We start from the raw sequence: 19,790 nt of genomic DNA on the forward strand, positions 1-19,790 counted from the left end.
TGTGGTCAGAATACTTGCATAATGAACTGCTAAGTTAATTGTCTAATCATTTCAATTAAAAAATTATGCCGAATTTAAGTTATCCGTTCCAATCCAATCTTTTATACCAAATGATAGCTATATGAATCCAAGCGAAGTGATATGCAATCTCCAAAATTTGCCCAACTTGACAAAAGAATTTTTGAATATCATGGAAAATAAGAAGAAATTTCATGGCCGTCCAATTCATTCTTGTTGACTGTGATTTTGATATGTAAATAGAAAAAGAAAAATCGTTAGGCTTCACACATATAATATGCTCTAGTACCATGAAGAAAGTTGAAGTTCCATCATAAAATCATTGGTAATCTGAGGAGTATCCCAATTACTTCTAAGCACATGAAAGTCTGTTATCTTATCAATGTGTGATTCATTCTCACACACCTTCTTCGATAGTTTGACATCGACTCTTTAGGCACCAAACAAACACACTACCTTCAACTCAAGAAACCATAAAACTACACGGCTCAGTTCTACCAGACCAAATCTAACAGCAACGAAAAGACAATAAACAAAAAGGCAAAAGAAAATAAAATAAACCATAGCCCAGTAGAGACACATAAGGAGGTTTTAAATTCTTTCAGGTTTTGAATTATTTTTCCACATTTAATTTGTGAATTTGAGTGTGAACAAAATTGTATCATCACACCACTTTTGTGAACATGATAGTGAATTATAAGGAGAAGAAACTTTGGTTTCTAACTAGTATTCACGAGGAAGCGTATGGATATTGGATTGAACAAAATTTCCATAATTTTGTGACGAACATGAATTTCATTTAACTCCTCTATTTTGAATAGTTTATATTCAGATGAAAGTAGTTTTAGATGAGATATTTGAGAATACTAAAAATGATCAATATCATGTTTCATTTTTGGTTAATAAGCAAGCAAGGTTGTAACCACTCTATAACCATAATTAGTCTCATATTTGTTTTATTTACCCAAATTTCTATATACTAAAATCCAGTCGGAAAAATAATGTTAACCAACAGTGTTACACTGTTTATTTTCCTTTTTATTTTTCAATTTGCACAATAAAATTACTAGAATGCCCTTTAGTCATCTTACTGTTTCATTCCTTTTCTTTTCTCCTTTTCTCTCTCTTGACTCTTTCTCTCCTCACGACTCCGACTAGTTTCCTTCGAATCTGGGCATGGCATGGGTCGGGATCACCACCAAATGATTTCAATTGAACTCAGGTACATGGTAGAACAATTGCATGTGAAGTTTTATCTCGATTCAGTGTTGATTTGAATGAGCGTTTACCGACTTCTTTTTTTGGCGAGTTGTAGGGGTTTGGCGAAGCTTTCCCAACCAAATCTTTGGATTGCAGTTGGTTATGTTTGCTTTCACCATTTCCCATTTCTTCAGCTCTATATTTTCTTTTACGTCGGCATATTTTCACTCTTTCACAATGTGATCCAATATCTCTCAATCCCACTTTAGGGTTTCGAAAATTTCCAAACTAAAACGTTCTTTTCAAATTTCAAACCCCAGCTTGGAGATCAGCTAAGGCTCCGAATTCAAGAAGCGTATGCTGTTGGCTGTTAAGATTCTGATTTATGACGTGTCCCAGAGCAGGTACCATTTAGGTTTTTTAAATTTATTTATTTATTTTAATTTTTTGTTTGGGTTATGGGTTTCTGATATTTATGTGCATGCGCGGATCCAGAATTTTGATATAGGCTGGTTTCAATATAAAAGTTTCAAAACTAAAGAGTGTGATATTGGTGGAGAAAGGTGGTGGAGATCAGAATAATTGATAACGTTCTTGTTTCTTAAGGATTTTGACTCTGCAATCACTCACGTCGCCGACTTTGGCAATTTCGACTGTCTTGCAACCGTTTTACCGTTCTAGGTTTCGACTCTCTTGCAACCTTTTTGCATGTTCTAGGAGAACAATACTCTATTTATACAACAACTGTTAATTTTAAGTGTGCCGATTCTGTAGATTGCTATATAAATATCATGCATGTGATCAATGCAAACACAGGAATGCAACTTGTACTGTTGTATCAAGTCACGAGTTTAACATTAAAGATAATTTATTCGCAAAGATCCCACTTTATTTTCCCTGTTCTTATAAATTAATATGAAAAATAAATAAAAATTTACAAGTGCAGATTCGCTGTTATGCAGTATTTCTCACACAGCAACTTGAGCTGCTGCTAGCCTAGCAATAGGTACCCTGTCAAAGAATTTAGGATCAGGAATTTGATCTGGATGCAACTTTAAGTTGATAGAGGAAAGAAAAAGATAACCTGAATGGAGAGCACGAAACATAGTCTAGTCCGGCCTCTGCAAAAAAGGCAATAGAAGAAGGCTCTCCACCATGCTCTCCACATATTCCAACCTGTTCATTTATAATCACAGTGCGAAAATATCAGAAGAAGAAAATAATGGAAGAAGAAAAATCTTGTAACCATATGGAGCATCATCAATATTAAGTTCACACCCAAATTTGTGATAGGATGCTTAAAATCACTGCAATGCCAGTTACCTTTAAGCTAGGCCTAGCTGCACGTCCCTTTTCCGTGGCCATCTTGATGAGCTGCCCGACACCTCCTTGATCCAGTACCTGCAGTCAACAAATCAGTTTGAATTATTTTAATGTTCCCTTATAAAACGATTCTGGTGCCATTGGAAAACCCCTATCTGCAATTATGACTAACCTGGAATGGATCGCTTTGAAGAAGGCCTTTGGACAGGTAAACAGGTAGAAACTTGCCCACATCATCTCTACTGTATCCAAAGGTCATTTGGGTGAGATCATTGGTCCCGAAGGAGAAGAAGTCAGCTTCTTTCGCAATCTGTAATAGTTGATAGAAGATAAACATCATATAATTTAGTAGAAAATATGAACATCATCTTCCTCCTACGGAGGGAAGTTTCAAAAAGTAAAAAATAAAAGGGAAAACATATCAATTTAGCCTTACCTCATCTGCAACAAGAGCAGCTCTAGGGATCTCAATCATGGTTCCAACCTTATAGCTCAAGGTGGTACCCATCTCGGAGAACACTTTAACTGCAACACTGTGAATGACCTTCACTTGATGTCCTAGTTCCTGAAAGACGAATATTCAATCAGGATTGAATTTGCATCTCATTTTTTTTCACAAATAAATTAAGAGAAAGAAGAAAGGGAGGAAAAAGAATTGCAGGATCATGCCTGAGGTATTCCGACAAGGGGAACCATTATCTCGGGGAAAACTTTGACACCCTGGTTGCTCATTGAGACTGCAGCCTGAAAGATTGCACGGGCCTGCATTTCAGTGAGTTCTGGGTACGATATGCCTAGCCTGTTGATTACATCATTAGAACCCTTTCATCAATAACAAAGAGATCAACTATTTATCAACTATTTAAGCATATAACATTCATGTAGCGAAAACATGCGACACCAAGATATCAAACTTGTGCCATATTTCCATATAACATTATTATGGATACAAAGCGACAGGTAACTAATTTTATGGTTTTTCGCTGATTGAAGTTCATCTGTTAAAAGAGCTTTGTTAGAGAAATTTTGAGAAAATTATTTGTGAGTTTGTGCGGAGATTGAAGAGCCAACAACCTGCAGCCACGGAAACCAAGCATCGGGTTTACTTCTGATAATTTATCAACTCTCGAAAAAACTTCGTCCTCAGTCATGCCAGTCTCTGCAGTTAGTTGGCCAACAATCTGTTCCATGTTACCTTCTGGAAGAAATTCATGAAGTGGAGGGTCTAACAGGCGGATTGTAACAGGAAGACCTGGAAATTCATAAAATTATGTGATAAATAAGCTACTACAACAACAAATATACAGCAAAATATTGACAAAATGATAAACAAGTAGATTTAGATCCAAGACTTCCGGATAGTTTTGTCGCAGTCAATGAGGTAAGAATAAGAAAATTTCAAATTCATAAATTAACATTTGTGAAAAATACCATCCATTGCACGGAAAATTCCTTCAAAGTCAGATCTTTGATATGGCAGTAAGAGGTCCAATGCCACCTTCCTCTGTTCAGGTGTAGCCGCCATGATCATTTTTCTTACCGCCTTTATTCTATCATCCGAAGCAAAGAACTGTAGCACAAAAACAAGAGAAATAACAAAAGAGCTCTATAACACAAAATTGCAATGAAACAAGGCTACAACATTGATAGAACATTACAAATCCAGCCAAACATTTTTAGCAACGGAAAAATAGTTACCATGTGCTCTGTCCTGCAAAGTCCAATCCCTTGTGCACCGTTATTTCTTGCAGTTAGCGCGTCTTCAGGTGTGTCAGCATTCGCCATAACCTGTTTCAGCATTGCCACAAGTTTTTATGGAGATGTTGGAAATGGGACACGTGAAAAAAAATAAGGCAAGAAAATATGGTACCTTGAGACGCCGGACATTGTCAGCCCAAGACATAAAGGTTTCCAAATCGCCACTAAAAGCCGGAGGAGAAAGTGGCTGTTTTCCTAATATGACTTCACCAGTGGATCCATTGAGCGAAATCCATTCTCCTTCTTTGATCGCCGTGTTCCCGATCACAACCAGCTGTTTCATCAATGAACAAAACCCAGTTATGCCATTTTCACTTTCGGTTTTACTGCGGGAGATTGTTTATAAAGAGTAAACAATGGAAACAACCTTCTCAGCGTCATTTACTCGGATATCAGCGCAGCCAGAAACACAACATTTGCCCCACCCACGGGCTACAACAGCTGCATGAGATGTCATGCCTCCTCTGGCTGTCAGGATCCCTGCAGCTGCATGCATACCCCCAACATCTTCGGGGCTAGTTTCAGTCCTTACCTATATATGCACAACTCAAAGTGTGTCGGAAAGAGAAAAAAGTTAACAGTGAATAAGACGAACATGGATAAAATTTTACCAAGATGACACTCTTTCCTTGTGCCTGCCATGTTTCGGCATCCTCAGCACTGAACACGACTGTCCCTACAGCTGCTCCTGGAGATGCAGGCAATCCAGTGGCGATGACTTTGTTTTTGTAAGCGGTTGGATTCTCAAACTGATCGGACAAATATATACAGAAGAAGTTAAAAATCCTTAGTGTGTTTATTCATGGATGCATTGATAACGCATATGCATGTCTGGCCTAAATACCTGTGGGTGAAGAAGTTGGTCAAGGTGCTGTGGTTCCACCATCTTGATTGCTGTGCGCTTGTCCACGAGCCCCTCATTAGCCAAGTCTACAGCTATCTTAATCGCTCCTTTACCAGTACGCTTTCCAACGCGGCATTGCAACATCCACAACCTATTTTCTTGGACTGTAAACTCGATGTCCTGCAAATTTTTCCCCATGCTTTATTTTCCTAAAACCATATGTTCTGATAACCGAAAAACTGTGAATGAAATACTAAAAGGAATAAAATACATGGAAATGAAAAATCTTACCATCATATCTTTGTAATGTTTTTCTAGAATTTCACAGTTCTCCACAAGCTCCTTGTAAGCTTCTGGCATGCAATTTTTCATAGCATCCACGTCTTCTGGCGTCCTGATCCCGGCAACTACATCTTCTCCCTGTTCAATTCCAATTTTGGAGCTACTCATTAAACCCTAACAAAAGAGTCTATATTGTTGTCGACTTAGAAGGAGAAGTTAGGTATATATAGTGGTGTCAAAAACCTGAGCATTGACTAGAAACTCGCCATAAAGCTTCCTTTCACCGGTGCTTGGATTCCTAGTGAACAGAACACCTGTCCCTGAAGTATTTCCCATGTTCCCAAAAACCATGCATTGAATGTTAACCGCGGTTCCCTTCAAACCAGTTATCTGATTGATGCTCCGGTATTTAATGGCCCTTTGGCTGTCCCAAGAATCAAAAACTGCTTTAACAGCCAAGAGAAGCTGTTGTTTTGGATCTGCAGATATTCACGGGGACAAGGACATGTAAACATACAGAGTTGTGCTACGCAGAAGTGGAAAATACGAAGAAGTTTTTGGCGGTTTGATTTGTACCTGGAGGGAACTTTTTACCCGTTGTTTCGAGATAAACATTTTTGTATTGTTCTACCAGCTCTTTAAGATCAGAAGCTGTTAGCTTTGTATCAAGCTCAACTCCTTTTTTACGTTTTAGTTTTTCCAATTTCTCCTCGAATGATGAGTGTGGAATTTCCATAACCTTCAAATGTATAATTGATTAATTCAGATTGCATCTTGAAACAGAAAAGATAAGGTTGAATTTATTAAGCCAAAGTTTAGATAAAAATATCTAGTTTAGACACATAAACATTGTGAAATGCATCAATAAAACCACTTACAACATCGCCAAACATGTCCAGGAACCGTCTGTAAGAGTCATAAGCAAAGCGCTCTCCACTTTTTGCGGCCAAACCAGCAACCACCTCGTCATTGAGCCCAAGGTTGAGGACAGTGTCCATCATGCCAGGCATGGAAATCTAGGTACATAGCTCACAAATCAGTTGGTGCAAGACATAGATTAGTTATTGTTAAACAGACCGTTGTCAAAGGTGCCATTCTAAAGTACTACATAAGACATTACGGCTGTAAATAGTAATTGAAAGAACTCTTACCGCGGCACCAGAGCGAACAGAGACGAGAAGAGGCTTGGAAGGATCTCCAAGAACAGCACCAATGTCCTCTTGCACAATCTCCAAGCCCTCTAATATCTCCTCCCACAAACCTAGAGGTAAGTCTTTGCCATTGAGCTGATACTCTTGGCATGCTTCTGTTGATATAGTAAGTCCAGGCGGGACGGATAGGCCAATGCTAGCCATTTCTGCCAGGTTTGCACCTTTCCCTCCCAACTACAAGGCATAGCCATGATGAACACGGAATTCAGATTCTATGATTAAATCGAACATGTAGATCAATGGACAAGTACGAATTGGACAATTCTGTTATGTTACATAAACATATGTCCGATTGGTATCAAATTTAAACTCCTCTTGCCAAATCGGGAAAGTGAAGTAAAACTTACCAATGACTTCATGCCTTTGTTTCCTTCACTCTTTCCTTTTCCGAAAGTAAATACTCGCTGTAGAAACAAAGGAGAAGCCCTTCAGGAACTAGAGGCACCATGAACAATATGTTTGCACGTAGTTCATAACTAGCCTAAATTGATCGTGATATAGTACCTTTTTGGTTGGTGGTGCACTTGGAACTGCAACTGGGGACAGAACGGCTCCGGGCTCATACTTCTTCAGGATTGGATTCGTGATCCCGTTTACTTCTTCGGGGTTGGCTTTCACAGTGGGCGGCATTTTTATACTTTCTCTGCTTTAGAAACCCAAGTCAATATTACAATGAATGTTTCATTAATCAGTAATAATCAACTTCCAAGAAATATGAAATACTTAAATCTTAATAGAAATCATACTAATTAGATTCGAAAATGAAATTGTTACAAGCACTGCAAAATAGTCATTACGCACTCCCGATCTTGATATTTTTCATTAGGACGGAGCACATAATTGACTGTTTTAGAATGCTAATAACAGCTTTCGAAAATGAATTTTCTATGGGTCAAGGAGTGAAACAGAATTCAAAGTCATATGATCAAATATGCAAATATACAAACCAGTTGAAGATTGAAGTGCTTTTTTTTTTCTTCAGAAGAACAGTCGAGAACTACTTGCAAAAGTTGTAAAGAGATCCTGAGCTCCAATTCTTAATTCGTTGTGACTTTAATGGTGTGATATTATATATAGTACATGTCTAATGGCTACTACATAGTTGCCCTTTCAGCTGGGAAACATTATCTACTGCATCGTGACACGTGCCCGATGACATGTCACATCTAATGGCTAACTATGGTAATTATCTTCTTCCTTTTTTTTTTTTTTTTTTTTTCATTAAACACTCTAAAAGTTTGGAACTTATCTATTACTCATTTGTTGTAAAATGCAATATTAAAAGCTTTTTTTATTTCACTAAAAGCTGAAAACGAGATCTAAATCAGAGTGCAGTCAAGTTGACTACATCAGCTCTTATCGTTTAGAAATGACTAATTTTTTTTCTTTTAATATTAATACATTTTGTACTATGAATTTCGTTCTTAGTTGCAAGGCTTGGAATTTTCGGCGTTGAAACTTTATTGGTTGCTGACAAGCTAATACAAACACATAAAAACCTTAAGCACCACTCTGTCAATTTGAATTCAGAAATCTGAATAACAAGCTACGCTGCCTTTCGATATGCTTCTATAGGAAGCGCCTCTGCTTGCAAGTGCTTCAAACTTTGTGGTGTTGGGGGCCATCTAACAAACAACATGTCATATATATTACTACCATTGTCCTCCGCACCAAGTTAACTTTAATTACTGAAGATATTGCTCATGGCTCAAGTTTGATCTGTTCGAATCTCATGTAACATTTTCGACGTGTTCTAGAAACAATATGAAGCAGCCCTCTAGGGATGTTTGAGTCTACAGCAATTCTTGAGTTCTAAGTGTCTGTAGATTATGCAGATTGCTCTATATACATCATAAATGTGATCAATCCAAATACATATGCAACTTGTACAGTTGTACCAAGTGACACGTCTAACATTAGAGATAATTTATTCCCAAAAGATCGAAGCCGAACAAGTATTCACATTTCTAATTTGTTTTTATCCTTGTTCTTTATCAAGTAATATGAACATATATATGTATATATTATTTCCCCTGTATTTTGGTTTCTATATAATGACAAAGGATTTGTATAAACAACAGAAAAACTCCATTTATTTACAAGTGCAGAGTCGCTGGTTATGCAATCTTTCTCACACAGCAACTTGAGCAGCTGCTAGCCTAGCAATAGGTACCCTGTCAAAGAATTTAGGATCAGGAATTTGATCTGGTTATAAAAGTAGTTTATGCAGCCTAAATAAGATAGATAAAAGCAAACGAACCTGAACGGAGAACACGAAACATAGTCTAGTCCAGCCTCTGCAAAGAATGCAACAGAAGAAGGCTCCCCACCATGCTCTCCGCATATTCCAACCTGTTAGTATAATTACCATGTGAAAATATCAGAACAGAAAAAACAAAAATCTTGTGACTGTATGACACATCGTCGATATAAATTGACACCCCAATTTGTGATAGAATGCTCATAATCTATGCATTTCCGGTCACCTTTAAGCTAGGCTTAGATGCGCGCCCCTTTTCCGTGGCCATCTTGATGAGCTGCCCAACACCTCTTTGATCAAGTACCTGAAAGCAGTGCATTTTGACTGTTAGTGTCCTTTTCCTTTTTGTTCTTTTTTTTAATTCCCTTGTAAGATGATTCTGGTGCTATTCGGGAAAAACCTATCTACAACGAAGCCTGCGTGGACTTGCATAAATGTGACTAACCTCAAATGGATCACTTTGAAGAAGGCCTTTCGCAAGGTAGATAGGTAGAAACTTGCCCACATCATCTCTACTGTAGCCAAATGTCATTTGTGTGAGATCATTGGTCCCGAAGGAGAAGAACTCAGCTTCCTTCGCAATCTATCATTGTCGATAAAAGAAAAAATAGGACGATGAATATTGTTTTATTCAGTTTAGTTTTAAATAACGAAGTCAGCCTATCAATTTAACCTTACCTCATCTGCAACCAGAGCAGCTCTAGGGATCTCAATCATAGTCCCAACCTTATAACTCAAGGTAGTATCCATCTCGGAGAACACCTTGACCGCAACACTGTGAATGAGTCTCACTTGATGTCCTAGTTCCTGAAAGGGAAAATTTTCATTCAGGATTCACTTTCCATCACTTCACATTTATTTTGCAAATAAATAATCAGAACGAAGAAAGGGAGGAACAAGAATTGGAGGATCATGCCTGAGGTGTTCCGACAAGGGGAACCATTATCTCGGGGAAAACTTTGACACCCTGGTTGCTCATTGAGACTGCGGCTTGAAAGATTGCACGCGTCTGCATTTCGGTGAGTTCTGGATATGATATCCCCAACCTGTTAAAACATCAGAACAAACTTTTCATCAATAACAAAGAGATCATATTTGTGCATCTTTGAACTTCTTGACTTGAAGTTTATGACATTAAGCATATAAGCATTCGCGCAGCGAAACATGTGATATTTGAAAGAAATAGTAAACATATTTTGTGAGTGAATAAAACATGTTTACTATTTCTTTCACTGATGAACTTCATTCACTTTAGAGAGCCCATGTGAAGAATGGAGAGCCACCAAACCTGCAGCCGCGGAAACCAAGCATGGGGTTTACTTCTGATAATTTCTCAATTCTTGAGAATACTTCATCCTCAGTCATGCCAGTCTCTGCAGATAGTTCGCCGACAATCTGTTCTAAGTCACCTTCTGGAAGAAATTCATGAAGTGGAGGGTCTAACAGGCGGATTGTTACTGGAAGACCTGACATTATGATAGATAGCCAACAATTACAAATCTAAAGAAAAATGTAGATTAATTTTTAAACGCATAGCCTCAGAGCCTAACAATCCTTGAGAATTTTGTTGTATTAGTGGTCCATGAGGTGAAAATACTAGCAAACTTCAAAGCGTTTACCATCCATTGCCCGGAAAATTCCTTCAAAATCAGATCTTTGATACGGTAGTAAGAGGTTCAGTGTCGCCTTCCTCTGTTCAGTTGTAACTGCCATGATCATTTTTCTTACCGCCTTTATTCTATCATCCGAAGCGAAAAACTAGAAAATAAAAAACACAGAAATATCAGAAGAGATCTCTAACATGACACGATTTGTTAAGCAAACAGAAGTACGACAGTGATGGAACTTGCAGCAAACCATAAAACATTACACATCCAACTAAACACTTTAGTAAGTAAAAGTAGTTACCATGTGCTCTGTCCTGCAAAGTCCAATCCCTTCCGCACCGTTATTTCTTGCTGTTAGAGCATCTTCAGGTGTGTCCGCGTTTGCCATAACCTATAATAGCATTACCACACAACTTTTTATAGAGAAATGCTAGTGGTAACAATGAAAACCATAATACACAAACAATATGGTACCTTGAGACGCCGGACTTTATCAGCCCAAGACATGAAGGTCTCCAAATCGCCACTTAAAGCGGGAGGAGAAAGTGGCTGTTTTCCTAATATGACTTCGCCAGTGGATCCGTTGAGTGAAAGCCATTCTCCTTCATTGACCACTGTATTCCCGATCACAACCAGCTGTAAATCATCAATGAACGAACCAAATTATGTCATTTTCTCTTTAGACTTTACAACAATAGATAATGTTCATAAAGAGAAAACAATGTAAACCACCTTCTCAGCGTCATTTACTCGGATGTCAGCGCAGCCAGAAACACAACATTTGCCCCACCCACGGGCTACAACGGCTGCATGAGATGTCATGCCACCTCTAGCTGTCAAGATCCCTGCAGCAGCATGCATACCTCCAACATCTTCGGGGCTAGTCTCTGTTCTTACCTATGAATATGTACAACAACAATTCGTAATGATGAAACAGGGCCATGGCTCCACATATTCCAGGACAAAAAGAACATTTAGCTTACCAGGATGACACTCTTTCCTTGTGCATGCCATGCTTCAGCATCATCAGCACTGAATACGACTGTCCCTACGGCTGCTCCTGGAGATGCTGGTAATCCAGTGGCGATCACTTTGTCTTTGTAAGCGGTTGGATTCTCAAACTAGTTAGACAAAATTATACATAAGGAAGTCATAAATCCATCGGTACATTATACAAATGGGCCTATGATATGTGAACTTAGAAATGAGCATAAATACCTGTGGGTGAAGAAGTTGGTCCAGGTGCTGTGGTTCCACCATCTTGATTGCAGCACGCTTATCCACAAGCCCTTCGTTCACCATGTCTACAGCTATCTTAACCGCACCTTTACCAGTACGCTTTCCAGCGCGGCATTGTAACATCCACAACCTATTTTCTTGGACTGTGAACTCAATGTCCTGCAAATGTACAAAAACATGCGTTCCCATGAACCGGAAAATGTGAATGTAATGCTGATAGGAATATCATATATGGAAATGATAACTCTTACCATCATATCTTTGTAATGCTTTTCTAGAATTTCACAGTTCTCCACAAGCTCCTCATAAGCTTCTGGCATACAATTTTTCATAGTATCCAAGTCTTCTGGCGTCCTAATGCCGGCAACTACATCTTCTCCCTGTTCAATTCCGTTATGGAGTTACTTTCACAAAACCATAGGAAAAATAGTGTCTATTACTATCGACTTAGAAGCAGAAGTTTTGTATAGTTGTATCAAATACCTGAGCATTGATTAAAAATTCGCCATAAAGCTTCCTTTCTCCGGTGCTTGGATTCCTAGTGAACAAAACACCTGTCCCTGAAGTATTTCCCATGTTCCCAAAAACCATGCATTGAATGTTAACTGCGGTTCCCTTCAAACCGGTTATCTGATTGATGCTCCGGTATTTATTGGCCCTTGGACTGTCCCATGAATCAAAAACTGCTTTGATAGCCAACAGTAGCTGTTGTTTTGGATCTGCAGATATCCATGGGGACAAGTACAAATTAACATAAAGAGGTGAGCTATGAAAATGTGGAAAAACATGAAGAAGTTGTCCGCGTTTTACTTTGTACCTGAAGGGAACTTTTCACCCGTGGTTTCGAGATACACATTTTTGTATTGTTCTACCAGTTCTTTAAGATCAGAGGCTGTTAGCTTTGTGTCAAGCTCAACTCCTTTCGTACCTTTTAGTTTTTCCAACTGCTCCTCGAATGATGAGTGTGGAATTCCCATAACCTTCAAACGTAAAACTTTTGAATTCAGAATATGTCTTGAAAGAGAAAAGATAAGGTTGAAATTATTATGCCAAAATTGAGAAAATTTTCAATATTTAGACACATGAACATTGTGAAATGCCTCAATAAAACCACTTACAACATCTCCAAACATGTCTAGAAAACGTCTGTACGAGTCATAAGCAAAGCGCTCTCCACTTTTTGCGGCCAAACCAGCAACCACCTCATCATTCAGTCCAAGGTTGAGGACAGTGTCCATCATACCGGGCATGGAAATCTAGGTATATAGAGTGAAAATCAGTTGGTGTACGTCATAAACTAATTATTATTAAACAGATTGTAGTAAATGCGCCATTGCTTAAAATTACATAAATGCGTCTCCATATGTGCCCTTGTGAACTATTGCTACAACGGCTGTGATTGGAACTGAAAGAACTGAGAATAATTGGAACTGAAAGAACTCTTACCGCAGCACCAGAGCGAACGGAGAGGAGTAGAGGCTTGGCAGGGTCACCGAGAATAGCACCCATGTCCTTCTGCACACTCTCTAAGCCCTCTAATATCTCCTCCCACAAACCTTGTGGTAAATCTTTGCCATTGACCTGATACTCTTGGCATGCTTCTGTTGAAATAGTAAGTCCAGGTGGGACGGATAGCCCAATGCTAGCCATTTCCGCCAGGTTTGCACCTTTCCCTCCCAACTACAATGCATAGGCATGATGAACACAGAATTCAAATTCTATGACTAAATCGAACATTTAGATTAATGAAAATGTACAAATTGAAAAAAATTCTAAGACTAAATCAAACATGTAGATCGATGGATAAGTGCAAATTGAACAATTCCGTTATGTAGTATAAACTTATGTTCGACTGAGATGAAAGTAAAACTCCTCATCCAAAACCGGGCCATACTATGCTAGAATTTCCATTTCTTGTACTGGTAGCATGTCGAAAGTGAAGTAAAAGTTACCAATGACTTCATGGCCTTGTTGCCTTCACTCTTTCCTTTTCCAAAAGTAAATACTCGCTGCAGAAACAAAACAGAAACCGTTCAGGAACTAGAAGCACCATGAACAAAATGCTTGTACATAGTTCAGATTGCCAGTCAAATTGATCATGATATTGTTATGAGTTTAGAGTGCGCAATCCGATAGTTGTGAGGTTTTACACAAAAGGCCTCGATGAAATTATTAGTAGAAGTGAAACGGAACCACTTAGTATAAGCTCTATTTAAATTTTGTCAGGTTTCCGACGCTGGATTTTACAACCCTTAACGTCACAAACTATTCTAATACCAAGTCGAAACTAAAGCATCCGACTGAAAACTAATTAGAAAGGGATGGAGAAATCCAAGGTCTTGCAAGGATTAGAATAATCTGAAGCGGGATTTTTATCTTTTGAATAAAAGGATGCAATATAACTACCTTTCTGGTTGTTGGTGCAGTCTGATCTGCGACTGGGGACAGAACATCTTTTGCTTCGATGTGTCCTGGCTCGTTCCTCTTCGGGTTTGGATTTGTGATAGTGTTTATAATTTGCATCTGCTGCGGGTGACAGCGCTTGAGGACAACTCGACCCGACGAGTTGAGACCATGGAAGGAAGCGTTTTCTCTAACAAGATCAAATTGATCCACATATTTTCCCTTGAACAATCTCTGCCTATAAACCTCAGCTGGAGTCCTTATGAGCATGCCTTTCACAGTGGATGACATTTTTATACTCTCTCTGCTTGAGAAACCCAAGTAAATATTACCAATGGATACAAATCATACTACTATCTTTAACTGATCAGTACTAATTTAGTTCCAAGCAATATAAAATAATCTTAAAAAAAAATTCGAAAAGAGAACCGTTATTATCACTGCAAAATAATCATCCTACACTCCTCTGTCTCTTGTGTTAACACTTGTCTCAATGCATGATCAGCGGCTATTTTAGAGTGCCAATAACAGCTTGTAGAAATAACTTGTTATGGATCAAACAGTGAAACAGAATCCGAAATCATTTGATCAAATATGCACACACACATACCTGCTGAAGACAGAAGTGCTTTTCTGATCAGAAGAAGATGAGAGTTTCTACTTGCAAAAGTTGCAAAGAGATGTTGAGGTCTAGAGCTTCTTCAGACAAGAAAAAATGGCGGTTGGTGTTGTCTTTGTTTTGTTACTGGTGTGATGGGCGACATGAGTGGACCAAATTCTAGCGCTAAATCAGCTTTCAAAACTGCCCATTCACAATTATTTGTGCCAATAAAATTGTGGAAAATAATTGACTACCAATCATTTTGTTTTGAAAAGTAATATTAAGACATTTTTTTTAGTTTACGATTGGTTGAAAACGGAGATCTAGATCCCGCCGCAATTAAGTTGTTCTTGTGGTTTGGATAATGATCAACTTATTTGATAATGTTAATACTTGAAAAAAAAATAAAAATAAAAAACAAGAAACTTGTTTGATAATAAATAGCAGCAAATACCAGGAAGAGTTGTTTAGGGAAAAGTGAGCAAAGATTTAGAATTCTCAACTCAAATTTCAACTCTATAAATACATTTTTTGATGCGACTGATTTTATTTTTGTCATCGTTTGATTTGAATGCTAAAACATACTATCATCTTACGTGATATAGACACTTCGTTAAAAAGAGATTAGTTTGTTTGTGCCAAAATATCTTTTACATTTAAAAAAACAAATAATATCGAAATGATGCTGTCTAAAATGATAAAATGAAAATATGGCACACATTTCGACGACCACATCTTAAGGAAGAGATGATATGAGGGGTATTTTAAGCATTTCAAGTTGCTAAGGAAAAAAAAAAAACAAACAAACAAAAAAAGAGGGAGTCAGGTATTATGGTTGACGCCCAGATGATGACTTGGCAAACTCCCGAGCCCAAGGCTGTCAATATAATTGCAGACCAAAATAGATTGTTACTGTAAAAAAAATTTTCATTGTAACTGAAAAACATGAGGTATATCACATGTTTTATATAAGTGGTGAAAAAATTTATTTTTTAAGTTATTAAGTTTTTAACATACATATCATATCATTTATATAATAACACATAATGTACCATCCCGTGTACCGGTCACATTGAAAAATTTCTTATTATTATGGGGCCCTTTTCCTCCTCCACAAGAGATTTTATACCATTTCATTTCTTCTACTGATGGAGTTCGAAACAAGAGACGAAATATCATATGTGATTATAAAGATGTTAGGAAAAAAAATTAATTGTATAATGACATATAGTGTTATTATATATTCCTGATATTAAAAAAAATGAAATCTCTCTTTTAAAAGATGTTTTTTAATGTGGTCGGAATACAGGATGATACATCACGTGTTACTATTTAAATTGTGAGATTTGTGTGTTAAAAAGTTAATAACTTAAAAAATAAAATTTTTTACCACTCATAGAAAAACATATGGTATACCATTCATGTTTCGATCATAATAAAAAATTTCTTTTTCTCCACCTCCGAAGAAAACTTGAATCCAAAGATCTCATGCCAGGTGGCTCGCTGGTGGACAATCGTCACCATGGAATCCTGCTCTCTCTTTCCTTATCCTCATGGCAGTCCCCTGACAAGCAATATTTTAATGATTAAAATTACAAAGGAAAAAAGGCATTCTTTCTTCAAAATATAGAATAAGTCATGTGGTTTTGTGTTCTGATGTTGGTCTGCTAAGTGTTGTGTTTGTGTTAATCAAGTTTTGTATTCGTGTCGTTTTATTAAAACGAGAAGAATAAAAAAAATACAATTAAAATATAAGAGCACACAAAGTTAAAAAAGTGCAAAAAGTGAAAAAAATTGTTATAAACTTCTTGTTTAATTGTGATTATGTAAATCCTAGATTATATTTTATTTTAGTTATTCTTTCCTATATGGACTTGTATTCCTTGGAAGAGGAGAATGATTTCTTCTCTCTCTTATTACTATAAATAAAGACATTGCGTAGGAGGAATAACATATCATCTTCCCCTGTCAGATAAAATAGGTTACAATACGTTATCAACACACTCCTACCGTTGCGCTTAGAAATCAGACATGGAAGCTTTTTGCATCAAACCAGTTCACCAATATTATCACTCAATCAGGTTCTTCCAAAACAACAATTTTCATCTTGATATTTTTGCAGCCTTGATAGCATGAACATTCACCATAATGCATGACCCAACTTTACATTTTTCAAATGTTAGATTATACATAAAGTGTGTATGCATTATATCCATAATTGTTGAATTATGTGAATTTGATATTGCCATGAATTGCATCAAATATATGTTCATTCATTAAATTATATATTGAATATGAATTGAATTAATTGAAAAAAAAAAAAAAAAAAAAACTCGAAAATTGCTAGGGTTCTTTGAACCCATGACCCGAGCCGTTAACCCAGGCCTATAGCCTGTCACCGAGTTGCGAGACCATAGAGCCGTAGCCATTGGCTCCTGGTTTTGAAACTCAGAAAACCCGATGCCTTTAGCGGCGCTTCCACCATCACAGGTGGCCCTGCAGCCCAACCTTGACCTTAGGTCACCATCCCGACGGCCTAAAGCTTGTGCACCGACATAGATTGACCAAGATTCCTTCGAATCTCGTCGAATTTTTCAATTTTCCGATTTGAATTTTTTGGGTTTTGGTTGAAACGTTGAGATTACTTTATCTCTGTTCATATTCGTGATCCACGTCGCCTCATGAACTCGCCCCAAGAATTTTTATCCCAAAACACGGCTGCCTAAATCGGTGGCCCTGGCCTTCTTCCTCGACGAGCGCACCCAGCTATGATTGGGGTGTTTTTGGTTTCATCCCAAGCCCAATTGGGCCTCGATTTCTCAGCTTGCAATTTTTCCCTTTCTTTTGGGCTCGCTTGCAACGGCCCAAACCATTAGCTTGGCCTGCGAATAGCACCTATCCAAGCCGGTCTTGGAGTCCCCTCTTGCTCCGCGTTGTACCAGATCCCAGGCCAGGTGTTGGTATATTTGTGTCCATGTCGCACCGGATCCCAGCCTATGCACTGGTGCATCCGTGTCCGCGAATCATCATATCAGAGCCTGTTTGGGCCTCTGCCCTTGGGCTTGCACTTGCAGCCCATTTTTCTATGATACTTAGTCCACCTACATGATATGTCGTAACCAACCCAGCCCAATTTCTTTGGGCCTGGACCTCACAGTACAAATTTACTCAGCCCACCCGTGGGCTTTGGACCAAGTTTTTGGGCCCCGAGTTTACTTGCCTATTTTTTTAGGCCCAATGGGTTTTATAATTTTTCACCCATACTTTAAATTTGGCCCAAAGTCCAAATAATTAATTAAATTATAATTATAGACCTGAAGTTGTATTTGCATATTTTCTTGTTGCATATTTCTGTGTGTGTGTGTGTGTGTGTGTGTATTTGAGTTTGTCTGCAAGAACATATGAACCTGAAGTTCATAATTATTTCGAAACTTAAAGTTTCTAGAAACATGCCTGGTTTGAAAACCTAAAGTTTTCCTTAAAAACATCACCCATGCAAACCCGAAGCTTTTTTCATGTGAATTTAAACCCATAATGTCTATTATAACCTAAATGTTCTACTCCTATGTGAATTGATTGATTTTCTTTCTCCATTATACTAATCACATCTTGTCATTTATTTTGTGATAGGAACATGCCAAATTTGAACAAACTCGACTTTACTGCCTTGGAGGTCTCTGGAAGGAACTACCTCAAGTGGGTCTAAGATGTGAAGTTCCACCTCACTGCAAAAAATTTGCATCCCGTCATTGAAGATGAGATGGAAAACCCGGTTGGTGAAGCTGAGAAAACCACTGCCATGATCTTCATCTGAAGACATATTCATGATGCATTGCAAACTGAGTGCCTTATTGAGAAGGATCCACGAGCACTATGGGTCGTTTTGGCTGATCGTTTTGATCACCAAAAGGACATCTTCTTGCCTGAAGCAAGACATAACTGGCAGCATTTGCGCTTCCAAGACTTTAAGTCTGTGAATGAATATAAGTTTGTCGAATCCGATCACTTCTCAAGTTTTGCAACGAAACTTTGACCGAAGAGGATCTCCTAGAGAAGACTTATTCAACCTTCTCTGCTGCTAATGTTGTTCTGCAGCAACAATATAAAGCTCTGAAGTTCACTAAGTTCTCGGATTTGATCTTTGTTTTACTTCTCGCTGAAAAGCAAAATCAGCTGTTGATGAAGAATCATCAAGCTCGACCTACTGGGGAGACTGTTGTGCCTGAAGCACACTATAGCACAAACCAACGCCCAAAACATCAAAAGAGGCGTGGTAGAGGCGGCCAGAAGCCACCCCGCCAAGGTCAATAGAGCCAAGGCCCATCTAAGGGAGGAAACAAAGCCCGAAAGCGCCCTAACCTTGCTCCTAAGGCCCCAAACTTCAAGAATAAGGGCAAAGCACTCGAAACCATGGATGCAGACATGTGTTATCGTTGTGGTTCAAATGACTATTGGTCCCGTGTTTGCCAAGCTCCCTAGAAGGTTGTAGCTGAATATCATTCTTGTTGTAAGAAGTTTGAATCAAACTTTGTGCAAGTGGACGAACCAAAAAGTACCAAGATGGAGGTTTCTGACTTTCAGGAGAATACCACCCCTATGGAAGATTAGAATCTTAGACATAAACTATTTTTCTAGTTGAAATTTAGACAATGGGGCTGAATTCCACCTAGTGGCCGAACCCCCTTGTGTTGTTTGGTTAATTTTGAACAATTTTTCCTTATGTTTGGATTATTTGTTGGTGATTTGTTTTTGGATATTAAGTTTTTAACTAATTACCATCCTTGAATACTTAAATTATTTTGAATGGTTATTTGTTTTAAGAACTTTTATGCTTGTGGCTGATTCAAATTAAATTTTATTCTAGGTATGACTAATGAGAAAGTTAGTTGTCTGGCAAATAGTGCAACCAGGCACCCCGTTTTGCGTGAATGCGTCTATTTCACTAACTTCATACCTAAGAATGCACCTTTAATAACCTTGTCAGGCTCATCCAACCTGATCGAAGGATACGGTAAGACACGTATAATGTTGTCCAATGGTACAA

General features: G+C 38.1%; 2 protein-coding genes, 1 long non-coding RNA gene and 1 pseudogene across 4 annotated transcripts; 2 read left to right on the forward strand and 2 right to left on the reverse strand.

The window, feature by feature from the left end:
* Positions 1-1,135: 1,135 nt before the first annotated feature.
* LOC148689961 (uncharacterized) lies at positions 1,136-1,972 on the forward strand. Its single transcript, XR_015958027.1, has 3 exons — positions 1,136-1,240; positions 1,334-1,622; positions 1,714-1,972. It is a non-coding gene; the product is annotated as an uncharacterized LOC148689961 (long non-coding RNA).
* A 77-nt stretch (positions 1,973-2,049) lies between these two features.
* On the reverse strand, positions 2,050-7,723 carry LOC137730966 (pyruvate, phosphate dikinase, chloroplastic). Of its 2 annotated transcripts, none has more exons than XM_068469985.2 (21): positions 7,584-7,723; positions 7,141-7,279; positions 6,984-7,040; positions 6,577-6,810; positions 6,304-6,441; positions 6,002-6,164; positions 5,669-5,904; positions 5,435-5,563; positions 5,144-5,323; positions 4,911-5,048; positions 4,667-4,831; positions 4,412-4,573; positions 4,240-4,329; positions 3,973-4,111; positions 3,616-3,793; positions 3,211-3,340; positions 2,978-3,106; positions 2,714-2,851; positions 2,542-2,619; positions 2,303-2,394; positions 2,050-2,229 (listed from the first exon to the last, which is right to left on the reverse strand). In XM_068469985.2, exons 2-21 carry the CDS (start codon positions 7,264-7,266, stop codon positions 2,187-2,189), a joined length of 2,745 nt encoding a protein of 914 aa, XP_068326086.2. In that variant the 5' UTR covers positions 7,267-7,279; positions 7,584-7,723; the 3' UTR covers positions 2,050-2,186. The 2 variants fall into 2 exon arrangements, with proteins under 2 accessions (XP_068326086.2, XP_068326087.2); XM_068469986.2 differs by having other exon boundaries at positions 7,141-7,282; positions 7,584-7,699.
* An 815-nt stretch (positions 7,724-8,538) lies between these two features.
* Positions 8,539-14,916, reverse strand: LOC137731184 (pyruvate, phosphate dikinase, chloroplastic). The gene is made up of 21 exons (XM_068470290.2): positions 14,756-14,916; positions 14,149-14,449; positions 13,695-13,751; positions 13,189-13,422; positions 12,861-12,998; positions 12,560-12,722; positions 12,226-12,461; positions 11,994-12,122; positions 11,722-11,901; positions 11,487-11,624; positions 11,236-11,400; positions 10,978-11,139; positions 10,805-10,894; positions 10,516-10,654; positions 10,185-10,362; positions 9,813-9,942; positions 9,575-9,703; positions 9,342-9,479; positions 9,123-9,200; positions 8,897-8,988; positions 8,539-8,810 (listed from the first exon to the last, which is right to left on the reverse strand). The coding sequence occupies exons 2-21, from the start codon at positions 14,434-14,436 to the stop codon at positions 8,768-8,770; spliced, it is 2,907 nt and encodes a 968-aa protein (XP_068326391.2). The 5' UTR covers positions 14,437-14,449; positions 14,756-14,916; the 3' UTR covers positions 8,539-8,767.
* A 3,464-nt stretch (positions 14,917-18,380) lies between these two features.
* On the forward strand, positions 18,381-19,354 carry LOC148689962 (uncharacterized; annotated as a pseudogene).
* The last annotated feature ends 436 nt before the right edge of the window (positions 19,355-19,790 follow it).

This window comes from Pyrus communis, chromosome 16 (genome assembly GCF_041283825.1).
Source record: "Pyrus communis isolate YQ-2024b chromosome 16, ASM4128382v1, whole genome shotgun sequence".
NCBI classification, from domain to species: domain Eukaryota; kingdom Viridiplantae; phylum Streptophyta; class Magnoliopsida; order Rosales; family Rosaceae; genus Pyrus; species Pyrus communis.